The 15792-nt window shown below is 40.7% G+C and overlaps 1 protein-coding gene across 9 annotated transcripts in view; it reads right to left on the reverse strand.

Moving 5' to 3' along the window:
- The window catches only part of kiaa0586 (KIAA0586 ortholog), an 82980-nt gene that overhangs the window by 15082 nt on the left and 52106 nt on the right, over positions 1–15792 (reverse strand). For 8 of the 9 annotated variants that reach the window (XM_047821111.1, XM_047821110.1, XM_047821109.1 and 5 more), the window contains 12 exons: positions 12562–12657; positions 10521–10705; positions 9730–9842; positions 8278–8456; positions 7939–8113; positions 7649–7814; positions 6556–6821; positions 6205–6281; positions 5409–5534; positions 4972–5164; positions 3627–3763; positions 3194–3269 (listed from right to left, as the gene is read on the reverse strand). In XM_047821111.1, coding sequence (XP_047677067.1) covers positions 3194–3269; positions 3627–3763; positions 4972–5164; positions 5409–5534; positions 6205–6281; positions 6556–6821; positions 7649–7814; positions 7939–8113; positions 8278–8456; positions 9730–9842; positions 10521–10705; positions 12562–12657 — 1789 coding nt within the window. Of the gene's footprint in view, positions 1–3193; positions 3270–3626; positions 3764–4971; positions 5165–5408; positions 5535–6204; positions 6282–6555; positions 6822–7648; positions 7815–7938; positions 8114–8277; positions 8457–9729; positions 9843–10520; positions 10706–12561; positions 12658–15792 lie in introns of those variants that run through there. The other variant, XR_007144463.1, reaches the window with a different exon arrangement.

Raw genomic sequence — 15792 nt, forward strand, 5'->3', positions numbered from 1 at the left:
ATCACACTTATCAGCAATGCTTGCATTAATAAAGCACTTGCACAGCACAAATGACTGAAAACTTTTAATCAGCATGGGCTAGTAGAGGTAACTGTGGATCTGTCTGCATATACATGTGTGTTTGTACCAGTACACCGCCCTTCCTGTTCCACACACAAGGTCCATATTTCAATCTTTCACACAGAGCAGCCTTGTGTCCTCTGATTCCTATTTGGGCCCCAATTTCCCATTTACAGACCATAAAATTTTATTTTTACATTTCAATACAAGTGGGTGTATACAAATCATCTGAGAAATCAAGCAGTAAAATTCCTGTCAAATTTCCTATATAAGGTAACTACCAGTGGAATAAATGTGAAATGGTACACAACAATAATTTTAAGAAATCTGCTGTCTGACATTGCTGTAAGCTAATATTCATTTATTATCCCTGTCCACACAAAGCTGATTTCTCCATCCTATAATCATGCCCAGACTACCAGCTCCAGACCCTCATTATATAAGCACATTTAATTTACTTTTTCTCCCCGATGTCATGTCTTTGACTAAACTAGGCCGGCTGAACAGAGAGAGCATTCTATGCGTTCCCGCTCTCCGAGTGGTAAATAGAGAGATAGCTATCTGAGAGTGCAGCTGGGTGACGGGCACACACTGGCCGAATCATGTCTGCATTGATTCGAGCGCATGGTAGCACACTGTAGTCTTTCTCACAGAACACAATCGACCCATCTGTAGAAAAAGCAGAGGAGCTGATTGCTGGCACAGAGGGCTTGATTGTCAGACAAGATTTTGCATGGACTTGGTGCGTGACTAAACAAGATCAAACCCGTGTATTTACTGTACGCAACAGGGCCATATAATTCAGCAAAGGAATCAGGCTATTTACAAAACGGTAAACAAAAACAGATTAACATGCCCAAATGTATAATATTCAGAAAACATAATGCAAATGAAGCAACATAATAGTGAAGCCCCTTGGGATGCTATATATAGCACTGGTCATGGTTATCTTCGCTGCCTGTCCAGAGCATTAGGATAATTAAGTGGAAACCTAATAAAAAGTCTAACAATAGCACTGTGTGTCCCGTTCACACTCACTTTAAAACAAACAAGTGCTCCCTCACTCTCACATGACACTGGAGGAAAGGGAGAACAGCACAGCGTCCGGGTTAATTCAAAAATAAATGGAGGCATTGAAATGCAGGTGGAAGCCTCGTCTTCCTGCTCTTTTCACTGGTGCGTCAAATTACAATGACACGAAAAGGGAGGGAAAAAAACCTCAGCGCCAGAGCAACACACAGGCAGCTTTGACATTCAGAAAGCCTTCTGCTTTGGTCATGGCAACTGTGCCACCACTACAAAATGAACATCAATAATGCCAGAAAAATAAATATGCAGAAAAATTAAAGTACATAATGGAGTGCTAAATATGAGACCCCTGAGAGGTTTTGCTGAATAAACCAGCATTAAAGAAACAGAGGAAGTCGTCCTGGTGGAGGATACGAACAGGGGATGATGGGGAGAGGGGAATTCAGAATGTACTGTAGTTAAGTAAGTTTTAAAAAAGAATATGTAGGATAAAATAAATGAACGAAAGGAGACATTTTGGATTTGAGCCTACAGCTGAGATGTATTTTATTAAAGCACAAGCCTCGTAACTCACTACCTGTATAGTGGGCCTGCCTAAGTACAAGAAGCTACATTCAGGACTTTACCATCAATCTCTCTCTCTCTCTCTCTCTCTCTCTCTCTCTCTCTCTCTCTCTTACACACACACACACCATATATAAGACAAGTATTTATTCACATCTGTTCCCTTGGCCTCTCAATTGCTTCATACCGACTGCCTCCAACACTGCAGTCACAGAGGCACAGTCTGTTTCAACAGCTGATTTCTAAAAGTTGACTCAAGTAGCTACAAACCAGACTGGCCTCACACAGTGGAATCTGATCCATGAGTGGACAATCTGCCCCACAGTGACTCCACTGACCTTAGGAATACGACAAAAGAACAGCATGACAGATGCAAGCACACAAACACACTGCCATCTTTAGACTGAAGTAAGAATTGCACTTTTGTCCTCCATAGTTTGCCAGGAAGCATAAGCTCTACACATGCTTCATAACATGAGAAAGTTGTAAAGAGAAGCCAAAATGTCTGTGATGTTGGCTGGCTGCAGTAAGTTTTTAACTGCTGACAAGAATTTATAAGTGAACGGATCACAAGTCAAGCTAAGCACGCATGTTTAACAGGTTATAGGTCCAGTCCATTTTTGGCAGTCGCGTTCAGTCCTTCATATGAACATCCCCAGTATTTTATTTCTAGACATTACTGAATTATCTTTATAAGGGAATGGTTGATTAAGTGATTGGCAGGTAGGTGGTTTAGCTGACCGAACAGTTTAAGAACGGTCTTGCATTGTAAATGTAAAAATAGCTTCTGTTTTTGAAATCTAATAAAATAATAATTACTGTGCTCAAATGATAGCCATGTTCATACCGATTTGGCTTTAAATTATTTAAGGATCGAGAGTACACACAGTAAACAGTGTGAGCACGCACATTCCTGGCATGAAAAGGCGTGTCTCTAATGAATATGAGCCTGCTTCACTATGGCACAAACTCTGGCTCTAAAGTGAATCTACTGCTCAAAGGTGCAAAAGATGCTGCTTTTTAATTTGCCTATATTTTGGCTCCATAACAACAAAGCAGCAATCAGTGGAACCATGTTGTCCCTTGTGTACACAACTTATAGCTTGTATTTAAGAGCTAAAAGGTTAGGGTTAGAATTATGTGTAGAAATTAATGAGCTGCAATACTAATTATATCAATAAAAGCCCTCACGTAAATAGGAAGTCATACGTGTGAGTGTGTGTGTGTGTGTTGGAAAGTATCCATGCAAATTTTATAAACCATGCTATAATCATCTGTACAAATTATACACATTCACATACTTAAGTACTCACTGCTTCCAAACTGCCCATCAGACATGGACCTACCTATTTAGGACCTTTATGCCTAATAATATGCAATAACAGATATAATTGTGGTGCACAGCAAAACTGCACAATATTTAACTGGAGCAATAGTATGAGGTAAAACATTTGCAGGTAAAAGTTTCCAGCTTTTCTAAAATAAAATGGATCAGCTGATTATGACCATGACATGCATGTTGAGTGTGTGAAGCATGTACCTGGCTCCTCTGTGCTGTTGTATTGCTTCACCAGTATTGGAGTCAGCCTGTTTACTATCGGCCGTGGCTCAGCAGCCTATAAAAGACAGATTACAATGAAATAGGATGCCAGCAGATGGGGAAAAAAAACATACAAAGCGTTTGGAAGAATTTAGACAAGAAAAACATGGGGTAAGATAGTGTTTTAATTTTGCCCTTTTGGGCATTCCACATGGAAACACAGCTTAATGAATGAAACATACATGGCTACAGGTCACAATTGATAAATAACTGAAAGCACATTTTTGATGGAGTCAGCTTTTAAAAATAAAGAATAATCTTTACAGTAAACAATGATGGCACACCTCAGTCTAGGACCATTCAAACTAGTAACGGATAAAAACATGTACTGGAAATCTGGCACAGGGCCAGGAACTGAAAAAGAGGTACACGCCTGTTGATGTGCATAGTCTCCTGGCTGTAGGGTAGATGCAGTAAACGAGTGAAGAGCATGTGGAGGCTCTGTGTGCTCTGCTGATAGGGAGACGTTTACTGACAGCCCACCATTCTTAGAGACTGCACCTTTTTCACCTAGTTTCCATAGAAACACCAACATAGAAACACAAAAGGGAGAAATTAATGAAAAGCCTGGCAGCATCTATTCCTAATAAAATAAGAAGGAATTTCATGAGATGTGACATATGGTTACCGACCATAGCGGACTGAAATGATGCTAAGAGTAAATAGAATAAATGCTATACATGTACTGTAGCGCTCTATTAACCACACAGAACAAAGCCAGTCTTATACCCAAATGGCACTGCTAGACAGAGCATATGCTTATAGTGTCTTAAATGTGAGTTTGGCTACAATTTTTAAAATTGTCATGTAGCAAAAGCTTAGACTGGATCCAGAGCCTCAGTTGCCAGAGTCAAGAAAAAAAATAGCTTTAAATTCTCTTGCAGTCAATAACGCCCTCTTGTCTGTGCTCCTTGAGTACGAGTATGTTTTTTTCTGCTTTGGCACCACTGGTCTCTAAGCAACATTGAGGCTCTTTTTTTTTTTTTTTTACCATGAGTAGACTAGCGTAGCCTCAGTGTAAGGTAAATATTGGTTTAGGCCAACACAGGAAGAACATAGAAATCCACAGTGAGGGTTCCGTTGCAAGGCGCTCATAGCTCACGGTCTCAACACTTATGAACAGAGCTCAGACATACTCTTAGCATCAAAGAAACAAATATATAAGCACACAAAGACACAGTATTTTCTGTATTACACAGCACATACACCAAGAAGGCAAATCTCATGTTGGCATTTTACATAGAATGTTAAAACCAGTTAATGAAAAATGTGTAGTTGGACATTATGAAAGTAACATTAGCAGAAAATATGCATAGATGAAAGTTAGCCAACATTTACACAGGCTTTGGGAGGATGCTGGGAGCAAAAGCAGAGCTCTTTTCCTCTGTGCTCCCCCAGCCTGCATCCTGATGAACTATCCAGAAATGCTGGCTTCCCCCGGAGCTCTCTACACACACTGCACAAACATTGCTGTTCCCTCTCTGCATATAACAGCTTTAGTGTGAGCCATGCCCCATTAGATCCCGGCCCGACGAGGGCCACAAACACATGGCAGTGGGAAGAGGCCACCCAGAGGCCGCAAACTATACAAACCGTATCTTGTTGGCAGAAATAACAATATTAAAAATGAGAGAAACATTTCCAGTCTGTGTGCGGTCAGCCAAACATAGGCTGCTTTCATAAACTCAATAATACTTAACATGTGCAACTCAGGGTACCTGTGTGCTGAGTTTCTGATTGTCCAGGTGAACTCAGGATAGTGTAGGTGTTTTGTGACTGTATTGCAGAGGGCTGGACAGACTGATGCTGCGAGATGAGAGAGTGTCCCATCACCACTCTCTCTTGTGCTACAGTCAGAACTGGCCGCTGCCCCTCGCTCAGCTCCCCGCAGCTCTCGTCATCCCTCCACCTCTGCCCAAACATAATCACCTCACCATTACACACAGCACATCTTCCACTTCATTTCACGTCCACATTCTCCTTGCTAGCTTGAATTTAACTCTGTTACGCTAGTGACCCCTACTGGCAAATAAGAGTACCGCTACAAGAATATAAACTATACAAGCAAAACCCGTGATGTGTGAGGAAAATGCTAATTTCCAGTTTGCAAACTGGTCATAAATGATGATAGAATAGAAATGTGCAGTATTCATACTTCAGGTTGGTGTGATTGGCTGACTGGACCTTGCTCCATCCGGGCCAGCAGTGACAGGATTGGGTCACGGTGTGCAGAAACAAGACGCCTTCTGGCCACCTCACCCTCACTTGGAGGATCATAATCCTGTCAGCCACAATAAAGTCACTGATCACTCTTATAACATGCATAGTACAAACAGGAACAAAAACTACACATCTGACCATTCCATATAATAATATTCAATCCAATCTCCTTAGACTTCAAATACAATAAACAAAATTGCTGAAAATGATGAAACTACAATTTTATACTATTATTTTTTTTAATAACAAGATTATTACTTATCATATATACTGCATATTATCACAGATATACTGATGACAGCTTTACACATCATGGCATAAAGCACGATCATTTCTGTTCTATAGTTCTATAAAGAATAAGTAGTGACTCAGCATGTTTTCACTAAAATGTCTGTGAACATAGACTGCTGTTCAACCTAATTATGGCTAGTAATAAAAATGACTGAGTATTTTTAAGTTTCCTGATAGTTGTTTATTAAAACTTACAGCAGTATTGCAGTGGCTAACTCCATAAGAATAAGAAATTATTTTAAGACATATTTTAAACCTTGTCTCTTGCAAACCTCTTTTGTATATATGAGTATTTGTAACAAAAAAAAAATCATAACAAACATACTGTAAGAATATACCTGAACAGGCAAGGCAGGACGTTTGGGTTAGGATCAGGATTTGTGTACTGTACATACGCCATCACAATGAGAGTCTCATGGCTCTAGTAGTTAGATATTTACCATATCTTGGACTCCATTCAGTGAGCTGTTAAAGCTTGTCATTAGGTTCTGCAAAGTGACGCCCTCCTCTGCCAAAGCTGCAGAGAAAATACATGAAACCTGTTCTTAGTGATTCAAAGACAGGAATAGGTAGAGCTAGAGTGTTATGGGGAAATTGTTTCGAGAAATGACTCACAATGTCAGTAGTTGACTAGACAGTGTGTATTGATGTAAAGTAAATCTGAATCATGCACCTAGATGGACCCTTATGGTGTGTGTGTGTGTGTGTGTGTGTGTGTGTGTGTGTGTGTGTGTGTGTGTGTGTGTGTGTGTGTGTGTTTGTGTGTGTGTGTCTGACAGGATGCTGAGTACCTCTGACTTCAGCCATCTGGCCACAGCTGAGGAGCAGCTCTCCCTCAGAGATGTGTCTGGCTGCAGTCTCTGCCTCTGTCTCCGTCTCTGTCTCTGTGATAGAGGTGCTGGAGTTTGAGCTGCTCTCCTTCTCAGACGGACACTCTGGAGGAGCAGGTGGAGTATGCTCTGTTGCAGCAGTTGAAGGATTCTGTGGTTTGGGTAGAACTGGAGAAAATGGACGGATGATTGACTCTTCCTCCTCCTCATGAGCTACTGAAAGGTCACTGGGGTGAGAAAGACATGCAAACAAGAGAGATAGGTGGGAAATTACACAGTATACAGATATGTTCTCCTCCAATAGCAATTGAAACATATAAGGATTTAAACATGTGTATATATTATTGCTAAAGGCTATGGTACTATATTATACATATTAAAATAATACTGAGTGGCCCATAATAACCGAGTTAAATGCCAATGGTGTTCTTTCATATACAGAAGAATCTGGAGTTGTTCTGTTGCACTGGCCTTTTTACAAACAGTAGTAGAGAAAAATATAAAGTAAAGTAAATAAAGTAAAATATTCATGACCCAAGTACCTGTTTTCAAATTTGGTTATTGCCCTATTTTTCTATAAAGACCTTCAGCAGATGATATTACAGAGACAGTCTCTATTCAGTCTTGTACTTACATGTTTAGTGAAAATACAGGGGGGAAAAAAACAGTATAGTAATTGAAGAATTTTAGCTTCAGTTAGTCACCGAGATGTCTGATGTTTCAAGATCTATATCAACTTGGCTTCTTAGAACAGTTTTGTATTTTATAGAATCAAATTTCTATGCACAAATTCTAATAGTATTTAAGTCTAGACTTATCCAAAGAAAGATTAAAAAAACTGCTTTAAATCTTTGGCCTGAATAAGTAAGTCTGTGTGCAGCAACAATTCCTGGGTGCTCTGAGAAAAGGTGCATCATGACAGCTGCCATATGGGAAGAAATGAGTCCCGGTATAGATGTTCTTATGCATGTTTTCTAAATTAATGTATCATTTATTAGTGCTTCTATACTTTTTTTCTTGACACTGGCCAATGGGGAACAAAATGAGAACTTACACCGGTTGCGGTTGTTGCTCTTCTCCTTCACTGTGTAGTTTCTCCTCTAAACGAGGAAGTTCTACATCATCCCATTGATTGTTGTGTGGGTTTTCTGGCTCGGGCGTCTCTGTTCTTCTGGGGGATGGGACTGGAGTGCACACAGGTGTTTCCACTGGTTCTAGTTCTAAGAGAATTACAGTATTTTAGTGTTTTTAAGAAATCATCTTAGACATGTTGACAATAATCATATAAATCAAATAGAAGACTACAAAAAGCCTGAAATTTGCTTTGAATAAATATTGTGAGACCTGGTAAAACTGGTTGCTTAGGTTGAGCATACTGGGAATCTCTGTTTGATTGAACAAGGGAAGGATGCTCTGAGAGATCTGGAGTGCTTATTGGAGACGGCACCTCCCTCAATGCTGGAGAACTCTCTATAACACTGGGCTCGGGAGTGGGAACCGGTGTCGGTACTGCACTCTCCTGCCAAAGTGTTAACATACCATGAGAACACAGGTGCTTATGGAAATCTAATCATTATTAACATCGCATCATCTCATCAACACTTGGATGATTAGCAAGAGAAATTATTTACGGAATAAAAAGCGAGTGTGTTTGCATACTCTGATTTGTGTGAACCCATTTACCTGCTGAACGTGTGCATCCTCTGATGAAGCTGGAGCAGGAGGCTCTGTCAGTCCCTCTCTCTGGCCCAGTGTTTGGGCGATTAAGTCAGTCAGCACCTCATTCACATACTGCCTGATGAGCACAGAGTCCACTGGTACTCCAGCATCCACAGCCAGCAGCAATCCACCCGCTGTCTCCCCTAAACCATAGTAAAACACAGGAGAGGCCTGCTATTCAAATACTTAAATGGCTGTGATGTATCTTGTTTCAGTTCAAGATATACTGAATTCTGAAAATATGGTTTGGAGTAGTAAGGAAATATGGTAATATACGACTATGTGAGACAAATGGTGCCACATAAATCTCCATATCTCATTGTCCAGGACAATTTTAGGCCAGCACCAGGAACTATTAGCATTCTGCTGACAGGCTGACATGTTTGGCTGCTAACAGGCCCATTGTGAATTATTCATAGGCCTTGAATTAAAAGAATTCCACATTTCTGACCGATGTCTTTTGATCATATTTGATCTTTTGAGCCAATTTCATATGTCAGAGGGCCACTAGTGCTGCTGGTCCCTCAACCAGCACAGACCTGGAAGAATCTCTCCCTGTGAAGGCAATTTTCCATTTACTGCTAAATAAAAAATTACAGCTTAGCCATTATAAGGCAACCAATATTATTGAAAAATCAATGACTTTGCATATGGATCAAGTCTATGGCAATTCCTTATATATGTGGATCAAGTCTATGGCAATTCTGCTAAAACTTAACAGTTTAATAATTCAAACAGAAAATTCATTACTATTTTACCTTTACAGTACTTCTACTTAGCATTCGTTGCCTGTCAGAATTACTAATAAACACAAAAAGCACATACTGTAACATAGTACACTTGGCATGAGAGTTTTATTCTGAGATGTTGGAGCACTAGGATGCCCACTTCAGCAGAAGACTCCAGTCAGTCTATGAATGTGCTGACTAGGGCTTGCTGCTTGCAGACTTGTAGCCTCCTCTGCAAATTTGATACATCATTGATCTTTCTATTAAACGAGAGTGGGGATTAATGAGGCGGGCCGAGAGAGTGTGGGCTGAGTTAAAAGCGAGCGGAGTGAAATGGAGGAGAGGAGGAGTGCAGGGAATGAGGAAGAGCAATCTTACTTTAATGAAGAAACACCATGTCCCAGTGCTCCGACAGCTATGACAAATGCACCACTCACTTCTGTGCAAACTATGAATCAAAATTATGAGTCTGAAGAGGAAAAAGTCATGTTCTGTGTAGTCTCCCCACTCTGCTGGTTTCTACCAGATGTACTTAATTGTTTTTTGGCATCTTGAATACAAGCGATATATTGGTTGATGCAACACTGAACCTAAAGACAGGTGTAGGAATTGCATTGACACTAACAGGTGACCAGAGCACTGCAGCACTATTATGTCCACCATTAAATACCAAAGTTACCTGATTTACCTGTGGTGTCTGAAGAGACACTGTCCTCCGGCTCTGAATTGATGGCTGGGTCTGTATGGACTGGCTGAGGGAACATGCCACTGATCATCCTTGCCATCAGCTGCTGCTCCACCCTAGATAAGTAGAAAACAGTCACTCAAAAAATCAGAACAGAACAATATATCATATATATATATGAATGATTTTGGAAAATCTGATTCCAAAATTTAAAAGCATGGTATTTGTAAAGATGGTGTTTACTATCAAATTCATGCCACGCAAACACAATTCATGGCAATCCTGCTTGCCTGCAATGTATTAGCCTTAATGGCATCAGAGCATCATACTGTACTATTTGTCTTTACTCTTCTACACTTTTTTTGCGTAAATTGCACACTTGTATGTCACACAGAAGAGGATATGTCCCCTTTTGATTCCACTTAAAGTCTCTTTCCTATGTTTCCTCAGAGAGTTTTTTCTTGCCTACGGTCAACTCTGGCATGCTCATTAGGGCTCTAAATATACGTTTAGATTTCTGTAAAGTTGCTTTGTGGCAAAAGACTATTGTTGAAAGTGTTATAAGCATAAACTAGACCAGAATTGAATAGAACAGTGCTCTATTCTTGTACGAGCAGGCCCGTGGAGAAAAGGTGGGGTGTTTGAGGGGGTGCAGTGACACTGTCCACAAAGGGGACCTTAGAGTGAAAATGTTTGGGATCCAGTGTGTAGAGGCAATAAGGGCATTTAGTCAAGTTAATCATGACAAGAGTTAACATATAGTGTAGTGCATGGTGAGAACAAAAGACCCTCACCAGTCCACAAGTCTGTTCTCCAGGGTCTCTCTGTGCTGGATGGCAGTGATTACTGGCTGGGTGAGGGGACTGGGCTGGCTTCGCTGTGGTGGGAAAGTCGGCCCATGGTACAGAGTAACTGGCGGAGTGGGAAGTCCATGCAGCTCTAGAGGAGAATCAGGAAACACTCCCTCCAGCTCAGGCTCCTACATTTAAAGGAGACCAAGAAAACAATTGTATTAATATGAAATGCACTTCAAAGCAGCCATCAGTAAAGATGTGTACACTTTATCTGAGAACTGCAAACACATGTTAGACAGCAGACACAATCACAGCAGCCATTAATGTCTTAGCAGAATTGGGAAATGTGGGACTTGTCTTCTGTTATTCTTCTGTCAGTTATGTGTGTTAGCACTGAACTCTTTGGTCACTGGTTCGCATTACGCACAAATTCCTCTGGCGCAGAGTCAGAGAGCAAGCCTGGACTAAATGGCTCATTCCCAGTGGCCAGGTTCCAGAAAGTGAGACAGAAAGTGAGTGGAAATAATGGAGAGAAAGGGAGAGCAAGAGATTTAGCAAGAAGGAGAGGGGAAAAAACACAAAACTTGGCTATGTTTGCCAGTCACTGAGTTTGTTTGAAGTTTATGGCTCCATCAGAGTCCCAGGCTGCCAGAGTGGAGACATTGGAGGCTTAGAGCAATGACATTTTAGGAGTGGGCATCTGGCCTGGTTGCTCTTGGAGACAGGGCTTGTTTGATGAGGTCTGGACTGGAGTGGCTGCGCCCTTTATTTGACAGCTGGGAGAGCTACAAGACTAAGTGGGAGAAAGAGTGCCAGGCATAATTGGATTTTGATCCTAATTAAAGGCAAATCTCATGCACAGCACTTAAATTGTTTTATAGTATTCTTTGTTTGGTTTGTTTACAATGCTAGAGCAATAACTCTGACCTTAAATGCCATGAAAACAATTTGAGTGGCAGTATAATTCTGAGATGACTCAACATAAAATGTTCAATAGCAATACCACTGTTACCAACAAAAACAGCAAAGACACATTAAACACACTGTCACTAACTAGCTTCCCAGCATTGTTCACAGAGCGTTTAGAGAACAAATAGACCATTTATATACAATGCAATGATTGTTAGGAAATCAGTCACAATTTCAGTAAATCATGATCAGTTTTTAGAAGATACAATTTAAACATGAAGCATTAGGCAGCTATTACTGATCAAATGTCCGAGAATAATCGGCACAGACAAATAACAAAACTATTCTCTTTTCTGAAAAAAGATACGATCTGTCTCTGCCTGCAGTTTGCTTCTAAAACCAAAAGGGGGCAATGTGGATTAGCCCACGTTATTTGGTCCATGTTAAGTGCCCTAACCTTCTTTTATTTTCATTATATACACGCTTCCTCTTCACTAGATACAAAAGCACGTGAGAACAACATGGATCTGCTCTTCTCTCAGTCTAACGACCGCTGAGCTATTTCTGTGCTAACTGATGCTTGCCCTTGACCGACCTGGAATGGGCCTACAGTGTGATATCCCAAGCAGCTTTCTCTGCTTGTTAGCCATAAATATGGGAGGCTTATGGCTTTCAGGGTATGCTTGACTGAGCTGTGATGTGAGACGAATTCTTGAACAGCTCATGTCTGAGCAGCACGGAACAAAGAGGGTTACGGGCTGTGCACATGCACCACGCCCTTCCAATACCAATCGCCTAAATCGACGTTCTCCAGAGTAAATTTTCTAATCCATTCTGTCTGTAGGGGTAATTAATGAAAGCGAAGTTCTCTGTCACCCCTTTTCCTCTGCAAATCTTATTAACCAAGTGCAGAGCGCTTAATATTTGATGTTTCCGAGAAGGTGGTGCCAAACCAAATGTATATTTGCGGTTTTGTCAACCTCAAATTGCGTATGGATCGCTGTTCTCAAGTCAGGCTGGGTGTTAGAGGCTGTCAAGCCCCTAGGCGAGTGAGCCGATGACCTTTTCGTTGTGTTCTGGAGCTTGTGCAATCAGGCCAACTCAAAACCATGATGAGCTATAATTCATTTACCTGGCTGTTTTCTGCCACCTCAAAGACATTGGTTCCAGGAAAGCCATCATTCTCCTCAGCCTCATCTTCGAATGCTTGGGCCTCGAATGCTTCGGACTGGGGGGCAAGAGTAAAGGAAAGAAGGTCAACGAGGTGCAGAATGTCAGGAAAAGCCTCATGCCATAAAAAAGCCTAGGATTATGAGCATATAAGTATATGACTTCTTAAAGATCATGATGACAAAATGAAGCAGGTAATTACAGTTTACAATGCACCATAACACAAAGCTGTGTTAAAGGCAATTATCACACAGCACTTTCAATTTGTATGCATATACACACATACAGACACACAGACATGCAGGCCCTTTAGCATCTCCTGATGCTCTTTCCACCAATCCCTGCTGCCTCTCATCAGGGCCATGACGCTGAGTAATGTAGAGCACAATTACTCTTCCCCCAGCCTCACGCATTCCTTTCAAGCACATTACATTACATGAGGGGGCGGAAAAAAAAAATCATGCTCCCTAGGAATCCACTTGCCACACCACCCCCACCCAAACACACACACACACACACACGCACGCACGCACGCACGCGCACACACACACACACACACACACACACACACACACACACACACACACACACACACACTGATTGCAGAGGTCATGATCTGTCTTGCTCATGAGTCTCATATGTGAAAGAATCACAAGTCCTTCCCCCAGGGGTCACAAACACTAGCTCCGCCTGCTCGCCTTTGTCACTATGGTAACCAAGAGAACTCCTTGATTCATGTTCACTCAGCGTGAGATGGAGCCGAAACTAAGCAGACACAGACAAGACACTGTGCAGTGCGCTTTGCAGAGGAAAACACATCACAGGTGCACCATATTACAAGTCCTTAAGCTTCTAATGATCTTTGGAATAGAATGTAGTAAATGTGTAGTTTTACGGTAAAGCGTCTTACAGAGACGGCAAATTCTTTATGCAACCCTGGACCGGTTTCTGATTATATAAAATCCTTAGAAGCCTTGATATCACACCAAATGGTTATGAACAAAACTAAAACAAAATATCAAACAGATATTCAAACATTCTGTGTGTAAAGTAAATGTGAATGATTGCATATATTTATTGCAGCTTTTCATTTACGTTACATGTTAAAATGTAGCTGTAACATTTGTCATTGATATCAACATTACATTTGTTAGCTGTCTTACATTTCAGTCATTTCTAGTAGTTTTCATGTTTCCATGGACCTTTGTTTTATTTCCATTCAAGTTAGCCAACCAGCTAATTAGGTTATATCTGTAATAACTGTCATTTCAGTAGTGGTTGATCTTGATCACTATCATTGCTGTGTAAATAGAAAAACATGGACCATGATGAAGTAAGTAATGATGATGCTCATATACAAACAAGAAGCCAGGGAGAAGAGAGTGCTGGTGGTGTGTGTGTGTGTGTGTGTGTGTGTGTGTGTGTGTGTGTGTGTGTGTGTGTGTATGTGTTTGTGTGTGTGAAAAACACCACCAAGGGCCTGCTGCAGAAACAGACAGCACTGCAGAGCAGCAGCTTCCTGCAGTGAAACCCAGAGTTATATCATTCATTACTATTCCACACACACACACACACACACACACACACACACACACACACACACACACACACACACACACACACACACACACACACACACACACACACACACACACACACACAAACACACAGCACTAAAATAGGCTGCGAGACACAAGCAGGTCAATAACCAGTCAGTTCATTGCTACTGCAAAAAATCTAACATAGAAAGCTTTCTCCTTTGCACAGACTCTCACTCCCACACAAACAAACAAAAAAAGTGTTATTTTACCAAAACACTGCTTCATAAATCTGACCTATATCCAAGGCAAATCCAGCCTCATGGGATTATGAAAGCTGTGCCTGAAATAAATCTCAACCCAGTTGCACTGGGTGCTGCAAAACCAAACACCATGCTCACAGACCAGCCTTCGAGGACACACTCATCTATTTTTCAGTGCACTCAGTGTGTGTCATCTTGGCGTGTTTAGTGAGGTGTGGTCATATTCAATTCCCTCTGTCAGACAGAACACAGGCCAAAGAAAAGCAAGAGCAAGAAAGCTTTTGGTTCGAAAGCATGTGTAAAAAATCAAAGCCTGTTTGTTTGTGTGCGTGTGTGTGTCTGTGTGTGTGTGTGGTGTGTGGTGTGTGTGTGTGTGTGTGCGCGCTCATGAGTGCTTGAGAGGCTGAGGAGTGCCAGGCCGATGAGTCATTGGCAGCTTGATCCAAAGCAAGACAGACAGTAATGGAGAAAGTTGGGAGAAATGAGGACAAACCCAGCTGTAAGTGTGCTCTGAGCAGACTAACACGCCTCCTCAGGGGTGAGGATCATACGGTTACACTCGTCACTATCTCCACTAGTCACACCTGCAAACAGCACATCTGGAGGAACGATGTCCTCTGAATTTAGCATTCACGAGGTGCACTTGGATCCAGTGAAAATAGTAAATGGTAAGGTGGAAATAATACGCTGTTGAAGACGCTGTTGAAAATAAAGCTAAAAAAGTTCTATTTAGATCCTCAAAAATGGCACAAAAGGTGCACAAAATGAAAACTTCAAACAGAATAAAATTAAGTTATTAGCACAGATTTAATAGAAGAAAGGACATTATTATTTCAGTTTGAATAAATGAAAAATATTTTTTACTGAACCTACTAATATCATTTAGATGTATAGACAGGTGTATTCAGTACAGTGAGATCCAATAAAATTTAAATGGCATGAAATAAATACAAACACGATGTGAACTATATTTAGATATTATACATAGCAGATCTATAATATGGACTAATATAATATACAGAAGGTTATATAATATTTAAATATTTAAAACCAAAAAGGTAGATGTAAATATCTAAATATAAATCAAGTATATTTAAGTATATACTGTAAGAAGTAAACATCTTAGATAATTTATATTTAATCATTTTTAATTCCTGATTTATGCAGATTTGTATATTGACCATAGTGACTGTACAAAAGCTCATGACTAATCTCTTCTACTGAAGCATGTGTTCAGGCGACACTCTGATGGATTTGATCTAAAACAGATCATAAGATTTTGCACAAACCTGTGGAGTACATGCCAGCTTGAGTGTGCACTGTTTACCATTAAAACAAAAAGGGGAAAAAACAAATGATAAGAAACTCTATTCGTAGAAATATTTAAAAAAA

This window comes from Tachysurus fulvidraco, chromosome 12 (assembly GCF_022655615.1).
Source record: "Tachysurus fulvidraco isolate hzauxx_2018 chromosome 12, HZAU_PFXX_2.0, whole genome shotgun sequence".
Taxonomy (NCBI): Eukaryota; Metazoa; Chordata; class Actinopteri; order Siluriformes; family Bagridae; genus Tachysurus; species Tachysurus fulvidraco.